General features: G+C 43.9%; 1 protein-coding gene across 10 annotated transcripts in view; it reads right to left on the minus strand.

The window, feature by feature from the left end:
* LOC126161441 (prolyl 4-hydroxylase subunit alpha-1) overlaps positions 1 to 14,242 on the minus strand; it is an 806,800-nt gene that overhangs the window by 94,150 nt on the left and 698,408 nt on the right. For 6 of the 10 annotated variants that reach the window (XM_049917255.1, XM_049917251.1, XM_049917248.1 and 3 more), the window contains one exon: positions 3,138 to 3,208. The exons of the other annotated variants lie outside the window; for them this stretch is intronic. Coding sequence is in view for 2 of the 6 variants with exons in the window: in XM_049917248.1 (XP_049773205.1) it covers positions 3,138 to 3,208 (71 nt within the window). In the remaining 4 variants the exon portion in view is untranslated. The remainder of the gene's footprint in view (positions 1 to 3,137; positions 3,209 to 14,242) is intronic. 10 annotated transcript variants of the gene reach the window in all.

The following is a 14,242-nucleotide window of genomic DNA, read 5'->3' on the forward strand; positions in this document are numbered from 1 at the left end:
TCGATGTCATCCGTCAGTCCCACCTGATGCGGATCCCACACCACACAGCAGTACTCCAGAATATGGCGGACAAGCGTAGTGTAAGCAGTCTCTTTGGTAGACCTGTTGCACCTTCTAAGTGTTCTGCCAATGAATCGCAGTCTTTGGTTTGCTCTAACCACAATATTATCTATGTGATCGTTACAATTTAGGTTATTTGAAATTGTAATCCCTAAGTATTTAGTTGAATTTACAACTTTCAGAATTGTGTGACTTATCGCGTAATCGAAATTTAGCTGATTTCTTTTAGTACTCACGTGAATAACTTCGCACTTTTCGCAGCTGTAAGGAATTGGATGGCCTCAGCTGCTTCCGATTTTTACAAGAGCGCCACGCAGGCTGTGGTTCATCGTTGGCAAAAGTGCATAACGAATGGTGGTGACTACGTGGAAAAATTATAGTCTGTAGGTGATATATTGCTCTGTTTAGCCGTGTTGTTGTTATTTATTTATGTCCTGTAGTGTCCATGAATAAAAATAGGAGGCATTACTTACGCAATGACCCTCTTACAACTTTTTCGCTCAGGACAGACCTCGATCTACGACAAGTAGTTGCGGACTCTGGCCGCGATGTTCTTTACTCCCTGGCAGGATAGAACAGGTGTGTCACGAAACACGTTTTGCTTCTGCTTCCATCCAAAAATACCCTTGATCTAAGGCGAAATCCACCGTTAACTCATGTAAATATTTTGCAGTATCTGTCAGCCGTGGTGGCTTCACCATGCTGTATTTCCAGTGCTCCGGAGCAGAGCTGGTCAGTCTCGAACGGTTCGTTCCTCGGTTATGCCTTAGACGTCGCAACCTCGTCTGTTATGTTTTTCCAGTCTGAATTTTGAGCTCCTGGTTGGGCGTTTCCCGTATTTTACCAGGTCTTTGAATTATCCCTACACCGTCCGTGCTGCCTTTGTCCCTCCTGATTTTCCAACTTATCTGTTGGTTATTTATTTGTTGGTTACTTATTTGTTGGTTCTTTTCCTTTCACGATTACAGCATTCCAGCACCTAATGAGTCTATGGATGTATGAGTGACCAGTAGTGCAGGAGTTTGGCGTTGCATGACAGACTTCTAATCAGCTAGTACATTGCCTTCAGCTTGCGTTATGTTTTATTGAATAGAAAACAATACTACTTCGTCGACAAAAGAACTCACGTAGTGTTTGGACTTGAATCGAAATAAACCTGATTTAATTTTTATCTCCATAAGTAAGAGGGAGAATCTCTTGCTACTTTTTGTCAGTTGATTCATTCTTCTCTTGTTAGCTGCTCTTATGGTCTCCTTCTTGCTTTTATCTGTACGGACATATTGTCCATGTAGGTCTTACTGAATAATAAGTAACGATAAATGAAATTCATTGTATTATGCTTCTTCAATTTAATGTCAACATTGCGTTTTAATAGCTCATCTCCTGGACCAAGCGGTGAGTTTTTGTGAATAGAATTAGCCAGCTTGGTTGATCTGGTTCAGACGTCATTGTGACCATCTCATTGAAATACTAGGGCTATTCCGAAAGTAAGTTCCGATTGATCGCGAAATGGAAACCACTTTGGAAATCAGAAATGTTTTATCTGCAACAGTTAGCTACAGCATCCAGCCACTGCTCTACATAGTCACCACTCCGACTTAGGCATTTGTCGTAGCATTGTACCAACTTTCCAGTACCCTCGTCATAGAAGGCAGCCGCCTCTGTTTCCCGCCAGTTCTCTACGCTCATCTATAGCTCGTTGTCTGCGCGAAAATGTTGTTTTCATAGCCAGTAGTTAGTGTGAGCAGAGATGAAACGCAGGGGGACCAATTACGGGCTGTAGTGCGGGTGATTAAACACTTCCCATCGAAAACATTACAGGAGCATTTTCATTGCCCCTGCAGATTGCGACCGAGAATTGTCACAAAGTAGGAAAAGTATGACAGTTCTGTAATGTCGGCTGCATAACATCTGCCGAAATCTCTCACCAGCACCTCATACTTGGCGGGAGAAACAATTTTCTACGCATCTCTATGTGCTCACCATGCGCTCAGAACTGAATAGAGCGAAGTGATGTAACGGACAGGCATACTAGAGACACTGTCGAACACATAGGTCTATGTGCAAAGCTTTATTAGATTTTCACAGTGGTTTCCATTTCCTGACCGATCGGAACTTACTTTCCGAATATCCCTCGTAATACTATTATATTTATTACGGGTACATAAGACCTGCTTGTTTCATCTTGGAAGTTCGATTTCCCAGTGCGAACAGTAATTGGAGGATTTATAATTTAAAATTTCACGGTCACAGGATTTTAACTAAGCCAATTAATTCCAGTTTCTTATTACGTAGTTACAGCCGTGAGCGAAATATATTTTACCGTAAAACATTTGTGACGAACAACTTAAAAATAGTCTTGTTTGATGTGATCTGAAACCATTATTCTCTAATGAATCGATCCGACTTTGGACATTATTTAATCTGAAAGATTTTTCGTATCTCTGCTCCGCTCAGATCGCACATAACGGTCGTTACAATATTCCAATTGTTAGTGCAGTTTCTCAGAGCCTGCTGCCAGTGGGCTATTGCGATTTCGCTCTGTTGTAGTTGTGGAGTACTGTTAAGAACATAAAGGTCTCCTCAACCCAGAAGGTTGGTTTGAAATCCTCGGTGCTTTACTATGCATGGTCCTGTTGGAGCTAGTAAGCCCTTCAGATTTTTGAAGGAACTTACTCAGGCAGTTACACGGAGCCAGTACTACCAACCACGTTGCAACAACGCTTTCTTCACGTACACAAATCATTTTCAGAGGCGAAAGAACGGTTAAGTTAAAAAAAAAAACAACAACCCTCATAGGTCCTGATGTGGATTGAAACCGTCTCGTCCTCACCCATTTAGCGACCGAAAAAATGGTTCAAGTGGCTCTGAGCACTACGGGACTTAACATCTGAGGCATCAGTGCCCTAGAACTTAGAACTACTTAAACCTAACTAACCTTAGGACATCACACACATCCATGGCACAGGCAGGATTCGAACCTGCGACCGTAGCGGTCGCGCGGTTCCAGATTGGAGCGCCTAGAACCGCGGTGAAAAAGATTATAAACAGTATATTTAAGCGATTAAATAACTAACCGTCAAGTGGGGTTTTCCAGCAGTTTATCCTCAGCTGACAGACGAATATCGGGATGTGAAATTTTACCAACCTGTAAAAAGAAACACATTATCAGTCTAGAGAAGTTATATAACAAAAACAAGTCAATATATGAAATAAACTGTGTCTCAAGAGAAAAAATGCAGAATTTCTGTCTTTAATTTCTGTCAACTGTCACAAACAAATTGTCTTCAGGCTATCAATTTCGGTCCATTATGATCATCCTCAGATCTGTCACGAAAAAGAAACAGAAAACAACTGCTAGACAGTCTGTATCTGTAAACAATAAACTATAACATTATAAAACGGTACTAACTTCATGCCTATTTTGATTTCAAAACATTTCCACGGAGAACCTCTCATACTGGCTTTTGATCTGGTTATGGACATCTACAGAAATTTATTGAAGGGAGGAGAAGGGGGTTAGGAAGGGGCAAGATTCTACAAATTTGTTTCTATAGCTGTGACAGTAATAATTAAATTTTACAGGAGGTACAGAACATGTATTGTAAATATTTATTGTATTTAGATTATTAGGACACCTAAAAGATACACATGAATCATTAGCATGTTCGCAATAAATCTTTTTATAATATTAAGTCGATTATTGATGTCGCCTTTTTTATCTCAGCGTTGTGAAATTATAGTCTCATTACTTCTCTGCGTTCGTAATTCCTACAACTTACCAAAAAAATGACCAAGAAGTCTCAAAATAAAGGTATAAAATATTCACAAATGGTAATTTTATTCACATCAGTAATGTCAGGTTGATAGGGAAAACTCAAAATCAGACATACGAAAACAGCAGATCAACTGCAAAAATTCTGACGGACAAAGAAGATTAGCCAGTTATGACGTGCAACTGGCTAGAAGCTCTCAGAAATGGAGGTGGAGGACGCAAAGCTTTGATTCTATGTACAAACTGTTTAAGAAATACATTTACAAACTTCGGGGTATACTCATAAATCTAAAATAAGGAAGAAAGGCAAAATGAACATTTTTTTCCAATTTTCCAACATTTTGAAGTTGTAAAGAAAGTATAAGGTCAATACATTCAAAGTAAAAATCCCCAGCTGAAGTCTTTAACAAATATCCAAAATAAGGCTAAACAAACAATAAATGAATATTTTATGATAATATCGATACAAGTCAGTCTGTTGCACTCATTGTATACTCGATGGCAATGTGTTGCTAGGGGGACATGTTTACATTTGGCACTTGTGTAATTTGATGTCAGTCTACCCTGAACGTTTCACCTGTGTCGTGCTGAGGCAACAGTTACGTGTTCCATTTAACCATGGAACGATATTCATCTTATGAACAGGCAAAAATGGTTTTTATATGAGTACAAGCATATGGTAATAAACGAGAGGCTGAAACAAAACGCTTTTTCCGGCAGAAAACACTTGCTTCATGCAACCTTAACCTGGTATTCACCGTCGCTTTACCGATATACGAATCGTAGCGACTGTGAAGATCACAGTACTTCTGATCTAGCTCGGCAACGAAAAGCTAGAAGAGACTAAACCTGCGATTTCGTAGAATCATAATCACTTCTAGGAATGGATGAGAATTCTGCACTGAATAAAAATTCTGTGTTCCAGATTCCAGACAGGGGCACGTGCCACCTCTAGCGGGCGCCTCTGCACCTGGTTTGCTGGACTTAACTCTTTCACACATACACATTGCTATTCACTCTTCATGTCTTTTCAGAGAAATGGCGCAGTACTTTTAAACATAATTGTTTTTTATTTCAGCGTTATAGCTGCATAAAAAATTACCTCATGGAACCATTTACTACTGCTAAATATGACTGTGACCTGATAAATTGATGATATACATAATTATCGCCTTTGGACAATGTTTGAAACAATGGTTAACTGATTATACGCATTGACTTATATTCTGTAGTTCCCTTTGAATAAATTAAAAACTTTTTTCGTAATAATAAAATTTAACTGTCTCCAGTTAGTTACGTGATGTGCAACAGAAGAACAATGAAAGCCTCATGTGCTCTCGGCAAGCAAATTCAGTCTAAGGTAAGAAATGAATAAAATTTGTCAGCCGGCCGTTGTGGCCGAGCAGTTCTAGGCGCTTCAGTCCGGAACCGCGCTGCTGCTACGGTCGCAGGTTCGAATCCTGCCTCGGGCATGGATGTGTGTGATGTCATTAGGTTAGTTACGTTTAAGCAGTTCTGAGTCTAGGGGACTGATGACCTCAGATGTAAAGTCCATTTGAACCTTTTTTTTTTTTTATTTGTCGGCCATGAGTAATTCCACCGTATTCAAACGTTGCAACTGACAGTGAGTTAAGACAAACAATATCGTAATCTCCACAGCAGTGTGGTCCGTTGTGTACACACGCTGAGGTGACGAAAGTCATGGGATACCTCCTACCATCGTGTCGGGACCACCTTTTTCCCGGCATAAAGCAGCAGCTCGACGTAGCTTGGACTCAAGATGTCGTTAGAGGTCGCCCGCAGAAATATTGAGTCATGCTGCCTCTACAGGCGTCATTAACTGCGATAATAATAATAATAATAATGAGCGTATGGCATTGGTGGCCGGGAGACCCCTCACGGTGCGGTTCGGCCTCCGCTCCACAAGTTCTTTAACGCCACTACGGCGACTTGCGAGTGAATGAGGATAAAGACACACAACACCCAGTCATCTCGAGGCAGAGAAAATCCCTGACCCCACCGGAAATCGAACCCGGGACCCCGTGCGCGGGAAGCGAGAACGCTACCCTAAGACCACGAGCTGCGGACATTAACTGCGAAAGTGTTCCCTGTACAGGATTTTATGCACGGACTGACCTCTCGATTATGTCCCATAAACGTTCGATGGGGTTCACGTCGAGCGCTCTGTGTGGTTAAATCATTCGGTCGAATTGTCCAGAATGTTCTTCAAACCAATCAGCTCGGTGACAGTGTGCATTGTTACTCATAAAAATTCCATCGTTGTTTCGGAACATGAAGTCCGATAATGGCTGCAAATAGTCTACAAGTAGCCGAACTTAACCATTTCTAGTCAATGGTCGGTTCAGCTGGACCAGAGAGCCCAGTCCACACCATTATGGATCTACCACCAACTTCAACAGAGTGCCGCGCGGAGAGGCCGCTCGGTTTGAGTCGCCATGTCACGGATTGCGCGGCCACTCCCGCCGGAGGTTCGAGTCCTCCCTCGGGCATGGGGGTGTGTGTTGTTCTTAGCATGAGTGAGTTTAAGTAGTGTGTAAGTCTAGGGACCGATGACCTCACCAGTTTGGTCCCTTAGGTCACCAGTTTGGTCCCTTAGGAATTCACACACATTTGAACAGTACATTGTTGACAGCTTAGGTCCATGGCTTTGTGGGATCTGTACCACACTCGAACCCTACTATCAGATCTTACCAACTGAAATCGGGACTCACCCGACCCGGCCATGGTTTTCCAGGACACTGCGTCGGTCGTCTGCTGCCATAGCCCATTAACGCCAAATTTCGCCTCACTGTCCTAACGGATACACCCGTCGTACGTCCCACATTGATTTCTGGGGTTATTTCACGCAGTGTTGCCTGTCTGGTAGCACCGACAACTCCACGCAAACGCTGCTACCCTAGGTCCTTAAGTGAAGGCCTTCGGCCACAGTGTTGTCTGTGGTTGGAGGTAATTCTTGAAATTTGGTATTCTCGGCACGCTCTTGACACTGTGATCTTGGAATATTGAATTCCCTAACGATTTCCGAAATGGAATGTCCCTTGCTTCTAGATCCAACTAACATAACGCGCTCAAAGTCTGTTAATTTCCGTCGTGCGGCCATAATCACGTGGAAAACCTTTTCACAAGAAGCAGCTAAGTACAAATAGCAAAAAAAAAAAAAAAAAAATAAAAAAAAAAAATAAAAAAAAAAAATAAAAAAAAATCAGTCCCTAAGCTTACACAATACTTAATGAAAATCATCCTAAGGACGAACACACACACCCATGCCCGAGGGAGGACTCGAACCTCCGCCGGGATCAGCCACACAGTCCATGACTGCAGCGCCCTAGACCGCTCGGCTAATCCTTCGCGGCGATCAGGTTACACTTTTGAAGCATTGTTTGGTATTAGAAGAAACAGAAGGGATAGTGAAAGAGGAGAGGATTGAAATGAAAGTGGCAATGGCTCCTAGGAAAAAAAGCAAATTTCAACAGACAACTCTGTAGACAAGGGGACGGAAAAATGGCGGGGAACGAAGGGTTGATGGGACTGAGTTGGAAAAGAGATAGCTATTGTGATAGAAGGTGGACCATTAGCTGCTTCTTGAAGTTTTGAAGGATTTTAATTGAGAAATATTGTTATAAAGTTGGGTTCCTGATGAAGAAAGTGATTTAGAGAACATGGCAGTATTGTGTAGTGGCAGAGAGAAGATTTTACTTTGTTGAGAACGAATATTTCTGCTGTGTTGCTCAGATAGCAGCTACTGGGTTGAAGATAAATAGGAAGGAGTGCAGTGATTGAGAAGACGATGCAGCAAACATGGGCTATGATAATTTCTACGCTTATTGGCACGTAGCCATGAAAATTCTTCATAGGCAGGACTGACATGGTCGAAATAGCGTACATCACAAATGTATCGCACACAAGCATTCATCACCAATTCTAGCCGACGTGAGGTGTCATACGAATGTCCATGGAGAATAAGGTGACCATAATCAAGGATGGGGAGTATTAGTGACTCTACGAGTTTCTGTTTAAGCTCGAGGAGGAAATACTTTTTTATATTTCTGTGATGAATGATGTGATGCTGACACTTTCTTACTGGCTGTAGTTGTGTGTTTAGTCCAGTCTAAGTGATAGTACAGGAGTATCCCCAAATTGTTTGAAGATGAAGTAATGTGATTTCTGTGCTGTTTAGGAGTAAGAGTGCAAGAAATTCTCTGAGTTGTGGAGTGATAAGTCTTTTGTGAGTGACTAAGTTTGCTTGCCTTTTAGATGGGTTAAATTTCAAACCTTTGTACTGCGCCCATTCTGATACAGCAGTTAAGTCAGCATTTATGTTCTGGATGGCTGTGCGCAATTTTTTTGGGCTTGCACTTAGATATGACTGGAGGCGATCATCATATAAACGATATTTGCAGTGGGAGATAATATTTGACATATCACTAACATACAACCAGAAAATTAATGGCTCCAATACTGATCCCTGTGGGGCACCTGATACTACATTCTTTTTTTTTTATGACCGCTTTGCGGGAGAAATCTGGCCAGAAAAGCGACGCAGCTGGGAGGAACATCTGCAAGTAGACTATTGGGAGGAACTGGAAACGTGGTCACCTGATCAGATTAGCGAGACCGAGATTGACATTTAGGCTCCGCAACGAGGGGCGGGAAGGAGGGAGTTAAGTGTGTAGTTGGACCATGCATAACAGCCTTTACTCTGGTGGCTGTTTTTTCCCTACGAGTAATGTAAATAAGGCTTGCAGCGGTTTGACCTCTCAACAGAGAGGATGTTACACCCTCAATCCGTGCCGCTCGAAGGATTTAATAGCCCCTTAAAACAGTCTCTCCGCGTCGGTGAGACTAAAATACTCTCACTTTTTTTACTTGTCTCAAAGTGGAATGCAGCCTGTAGCGCTGCTCTGGTGTGTCATCATCCACATGGGCGAGGAGTTGTAAACTACACACACAGACGCAAACAAGCTAGCGCTGCGTGAGATTCGCCAGCGAGGACGCATTATCGAAACCAGTTCAGACCGGACGCCGCGCCGGGGCGACCAATGTTGCTGTGTTGAGAGTGGTGGCTCAGCCGCATGCTGAAACTCAAATCACTCTGTTGAAAGGGGAAGTAGGCCGAAAAATACTCAAGAGAAAGTATGTCCGCCAGCGAAACATTTTTTCTAACTATGGCCTCCAATTATAGTAACCAAACGTTTTTTACCTCTATGTCTTTGATGAAGTCTGCCTGCGCAGCTGATTGGTGGGTGTGTCTAGGGCGCTGTGTTAACAGAGGGTGGTCTTGAGGCGCTGTCGAGAAGGTCCTTAGTTGGTCTTTGCTGAAAATTGTATACTTACGTTTCGAGAGTGAATCGTTAATAAGGTGCAGTTTCAGCTCTAATGGTTGTGCTACTTCAGCATTTCAGAACCACCTTTCAAAGCACATGTGGGTCTCGCATAGGACACAGCGCACAGTTCACGATGATAATGCGAGAATTGCCCCAATTTAATCCTCGCACCACAGTAAAGGTGAGTGAAATAAGTATTAGTGTCAGTGGTGTTGAGAAACAGCTGATATCGTTAAAACTGAACTAAGCTCCACGGCCTGATGGAATCCTTATCAGATACTGTAGTGAATCTGCGGCTGTCTTAGCCCCTCTATTAACTATAATCTATTGTACATCACTCGAACAAAAGACCTTGCTCAGTTCTTGAAAGCAAGCATAAGTCACATCTGTCTACGAGAGGGGTCTTAGAAGTGATCCACAAAACCACTGTCGTTGACATTGATTTGCTATAGAATCTTAGAACATATTCTGAGCTCAAACATAATTTCTTGATTTCAGAAAAGCATTTCACCCAGCAGCGCACCTACGTTTATAGTCAAAAGTACGATCATATGGGCTATCAAGCAAAATTTGTGACTGGATGGAAGATTTTTTTGTATGGAGGACGCAGCACCTTACCTTGGATGAGTCATCGTCAGATGTAGGAATAACTTTTGGTGTTCTCCACAGATCTGCGTTTGGGGGGGGGGGGGACGACGACCCTTGCTGTTCCATTCATATATTAATGACCTTGCGAACAATATTAATAGTAACCTCAGACTTTGTACAGAGGATTCAATTATTTATGTACAGTCAGATCTCGATAAGATTTCACAGTGATGCAAGGAGTGACAACCTACGTTAAATGTTCAGAAAAGTAAAATTGCGCATTTCAGAAAACGAAAAAAAAAAAAAACAACATAGCAACCTATGACTGATATCAATGAGTCACAGCTGGAATCGGTCAACTTATACAAATAGCTGGATGTAACACTTTGTAGGAATATCAAATGGAAAGATCACATAGGGTCAGTCATAAGTAAAGCAGGTACTAGCCTTTGGTTGATCGGTAGAATACTGGGGAAATGCAATCAGGCTACAAAGGAGATTGCTTACAAATCACTCGTGCGACCATTCCCGAATATTGCTCAAGTGTATGGGACCCGTATCAAACAGAACTAAACGGGAATATTGAACAGAAAAGGGCAGCACGAATGGTCTTCAGTTTGTTTGAGCCATGGTTCAAATGGTTCAAAGGGCTCTAAGCACTATGGGACTTAATTTCTGAGGTCATCAGTCCCCTAGAACTTAGAACTACTTAAACCTAATTAACCTAAGGACATCACACACATCCATGCCCGAGGCAGGATTCGAACCTGCGGCCGTAGCGGTCGCGCGGCTCCAGACTGTAGCGCCTAGAACCGCTCGGCCACTCTGGCCGGCTGACCCAGAGATGTTGAAGAAAGTGAATTGGCAGACTCTTGAAGATAGACCCAACTATCCTGAGAATGCCTACTTACAGAAATTTCAAGAACCAGCTTTAACTGATGAGTCTACAACCCCTTACGCATCATGCTTATAGGGATCATGAGGACAGGATTAGATTAATTACAGCACGCACAGAGGCATTTAAATAATCATTCTTCCCGCGCTCTATACGTGGATGGAACTGGAAGAAACCCTAATAACTGGTACATTGGGACGTATGCAGAGTGTAGATGTAGATGTAGACACATGGCCGCTGCGTATTCCGGTATCGGCCCCACGAGCGTCTTGTATACGATGGATCCAAGGCCCTCTGAGTTTGTGCTCTATTTACCCAACGCACGCGGCATCACACACTTGAATGTGGAAGGAAGAGTAGTCCCTACCAAGGAACTAGTTGCAGCTGTGAGATCTTTTGCAAGCATACAGCAGCCATATAGATGCGTTGCAGGGCTGTTTAGTGTTAGGTGATAGGTATGGCAAGAACAGACGGGAACACAATTTACCAACAATTTACAACGCTGTACTACTACAAGTTTTACAATACTTACCTGGAGTATGAAGATACATAGTTCAATTTTCACTTCCACTGATCTGCAACAAACACTAGCTTTACTTGTACGAGGAACGTTCCTAAAGTAAGTTTCGTCATTGTTTTTCACACGGAAACTTTATTGCCAAAAACAAATACACCATGGCACCATGAACTATATACCTTGCACTATTTTAGACCTAATTGCAACCGACGTTGAGACATTTGTCGTAGCGTGAAATCAGTTTGAAGATCCGCTCTTATAAATCTCGGTGCCCAGAGATACAAGAAACTGCCGCACAGCCTTATCGGCCTTAGCACTGGCTTGGAAGTGACTTCCCGAGAGTGGGGCTCACATGTTGAAGACACTTTTCGATAACACAAGACGTCATGGAGCATGTGATGGGCCTGAACACGGCCATTACGCAGAGTGGGTGCCACGTTTGCGCCGTTATGTTCCCGTCCGCTAACAGCGTGTCCTGTACTGTAGCAATGTTGTTTCCATTCGTGGATGTGGAGGGACGCCTACTTTGCCTTCATCCTCCACACAGTGCCTTCCTTCTCTGAACATGCAACACCAGCCACCAACCATTCGACGGGATTCGCCATACACAGTCTGTAGGCTTTCCTGGATGACAGGTACACTAGTCACACGTGCCCATTCAAACCGCACTTTGCGACCACGTTGTCGATATACGTCCGTCTGTTATCGTGATGTGTACTTGAATAACTGCCTTCATCCTCCACACAGTGCCTTCCTTCTCTGAACATGCAACACCAGCCACCAACCATTCGACGGGATTCGTCATACACAGTCTGTAGGCTTTCCTGGATGACAGGCACACAAGTCACACGTGCCCATTCAAACCGTTCTTTGCGACCACGTTGTCGATATACGTCCGTCTGTTATCGTGATGTGTACTTGAATAACTGCCTTCATCCTCCACACAGTGCCTTCCTTCTCTGAACATGCAACACCAGCCACCAACCATTCGACAGGATTCGCCATACACAGTCTGTAGGCTTTCCTGGATGACAGGTACACTAGTCACACGTGCCCATTCAAACCGCACTTTGCGACCACGTTGTCGATATACGTCCGTCTGTTATCGTGATGTGTACTTGAATAACTGCCTTCATCCTCCACACAGTGCCTTCCTTCTCTGAACATGCAACACCAGCCACCAACCATTCGACGGGATTCGCCATACACAGTCTGTAGGCTTTCCTGGATGACAGGTACACTAGTCACACGTGCCCATTCAAACCGCACTTTGCGACCACGTTGTCGATATACGTCCGTCTGTTATCGTGATGTGTACTTGAATAACTGCCTTCATCCTCCACACAGTGCCTTCCTTCTCTGAACATGCAACACCAGCCACCAACCATTCGACGGGATTCGCCATACACAGTCTGTAGGCTTCCTGGATGACAGGTACACTAGTCACACGTGCCCATTCAAACCGCACTTTGCGACCACGTTGTCGATATACGTCCGTCTGTTATCGTGATGTGTACTTGAATAACTGCCTTCATCCTCCACACAGTGCCTTCCTTCTCTGAACATGCAACACCAGCCACCAACCATTCGACAGGATTCGCCATACACAGTCTGTAGGCTTTCCTGGATGACAGGTACACTAGTCACACGTGCCCATTCAAACCGCACTTTGCGACCACGTTGTCGATATACGTCCGTCTGTTATCGTGATGTGTACTTGAATAACTGCCTTCATCCTCCACGCAGTGCCTTCCTTCTCTGAACATGCAACACCAGCCACCAACCATTCGACGGGATTCGCCATACACAGTCTGTAGGCTTTCCTGGATGACAGGCACACTAGTCACACGTGCCCATTCAAACCGCACTTTGCGACCACGTTGTCGATATACGTCCGTCTGTTATCGTGATGTGTACTTGAATAACTGCCTTCATCCTCCACACAGTGCCTTCCTTCTCTGAACATGCAACACCAGCCACCAACCATTCGACGGGATTCGCCATACACAGTCTGTAGGCTTTCCTGGATGACAGGTACACTAGTCACATGTGCCCATTCAAACCGCACTTTGCGACCACGTTGTCGATATACGTCCGTCTGTTATCGTGATGTGTACTTGAATAACTGCCTTCATCCTCCACACAGTGCCTTCCTTCTCTGAACATGCAACACCAGCCACCAACCATTCGACGGGATTCGCCATACACAGTCTGTAGGCTTTCCTGGATGACAGGTACACTAGTCACACGTGCCCATTCAAACCGCACTTTGCGACCACGTTGTCGATATACGTCCGTCTGTTATCGTGATGTGTACTTGAATAACTGCCTTCATCCTCCACACAGTGCCTTCCTTCTCTGAACATGCAACACCAGCCACCAACCATTCGACGGGATTCGCCATACACAGTCTGTAGGCTTTCCTGGATGACAGGCACACAAGTCACACGTGCCCATTCAAACCGCACTTTGCGACCACGTTGTCGATATACGTCCGTCTGTTATCGTGATGTGTACTTGAATAACTGCCTTCATCCTCCACACAGTGCCTTCCTTCTCTGAACATGCAACACCAGCCACCAACCATTCGACGGGATTCGCCATACACAGTCTGTAGGCTTTCCTGGATGACAGGCACACTAGTCACACGTGCCCATTCAAACCGCACTTTGCGACCACGTTGTCGATGTACGTCCGTCTGTTATCGTGATGTGTACTTGAATAACTGCGGACACAGCGTTCTGCTGCTACTCTCCTCTTCTTCGGCTGTGTCATTCGTTCTCCGCTGACTCCCCTTCCGTCGTTGAACTAGCAACGTGTGTGCATTCATACGGCATTTGTTTGTGTCACCTGTTTTACTATCTCCTTTTTCAAAAACAATGATGAAACTTACTCTCAGAACGTCCCTCATTGTTTGCTCCTGTGGTTTTCAGTCCAAAGACTGAATTCATGCAGCTCTCCATGCTACTCTATCCTGTGCAAGCCTCTTCGTCTCTGCAACCTACATCCTTCTGAATCTGCTTAGTGTATTCACCTTTTGGTTTCCCTGTACGATTTTTACC

Source organism: Schistocerca cancellata, chromosome 2 (genome assembly GCF_023864275.1).
Source record: "Schistocerca cancellata isolate TAMUIC-IGC-003103 chromosome 2, iqSchCanc2.1, whole genome shotgun sequence".
NCBI classification, from domain to species: domain Eukaryota; kingdom Metazoa; phylum Arthropoda; class Insecta; order Orthoptera; family Acrididae; genus Schistocerca; species Schistocerca cancellata.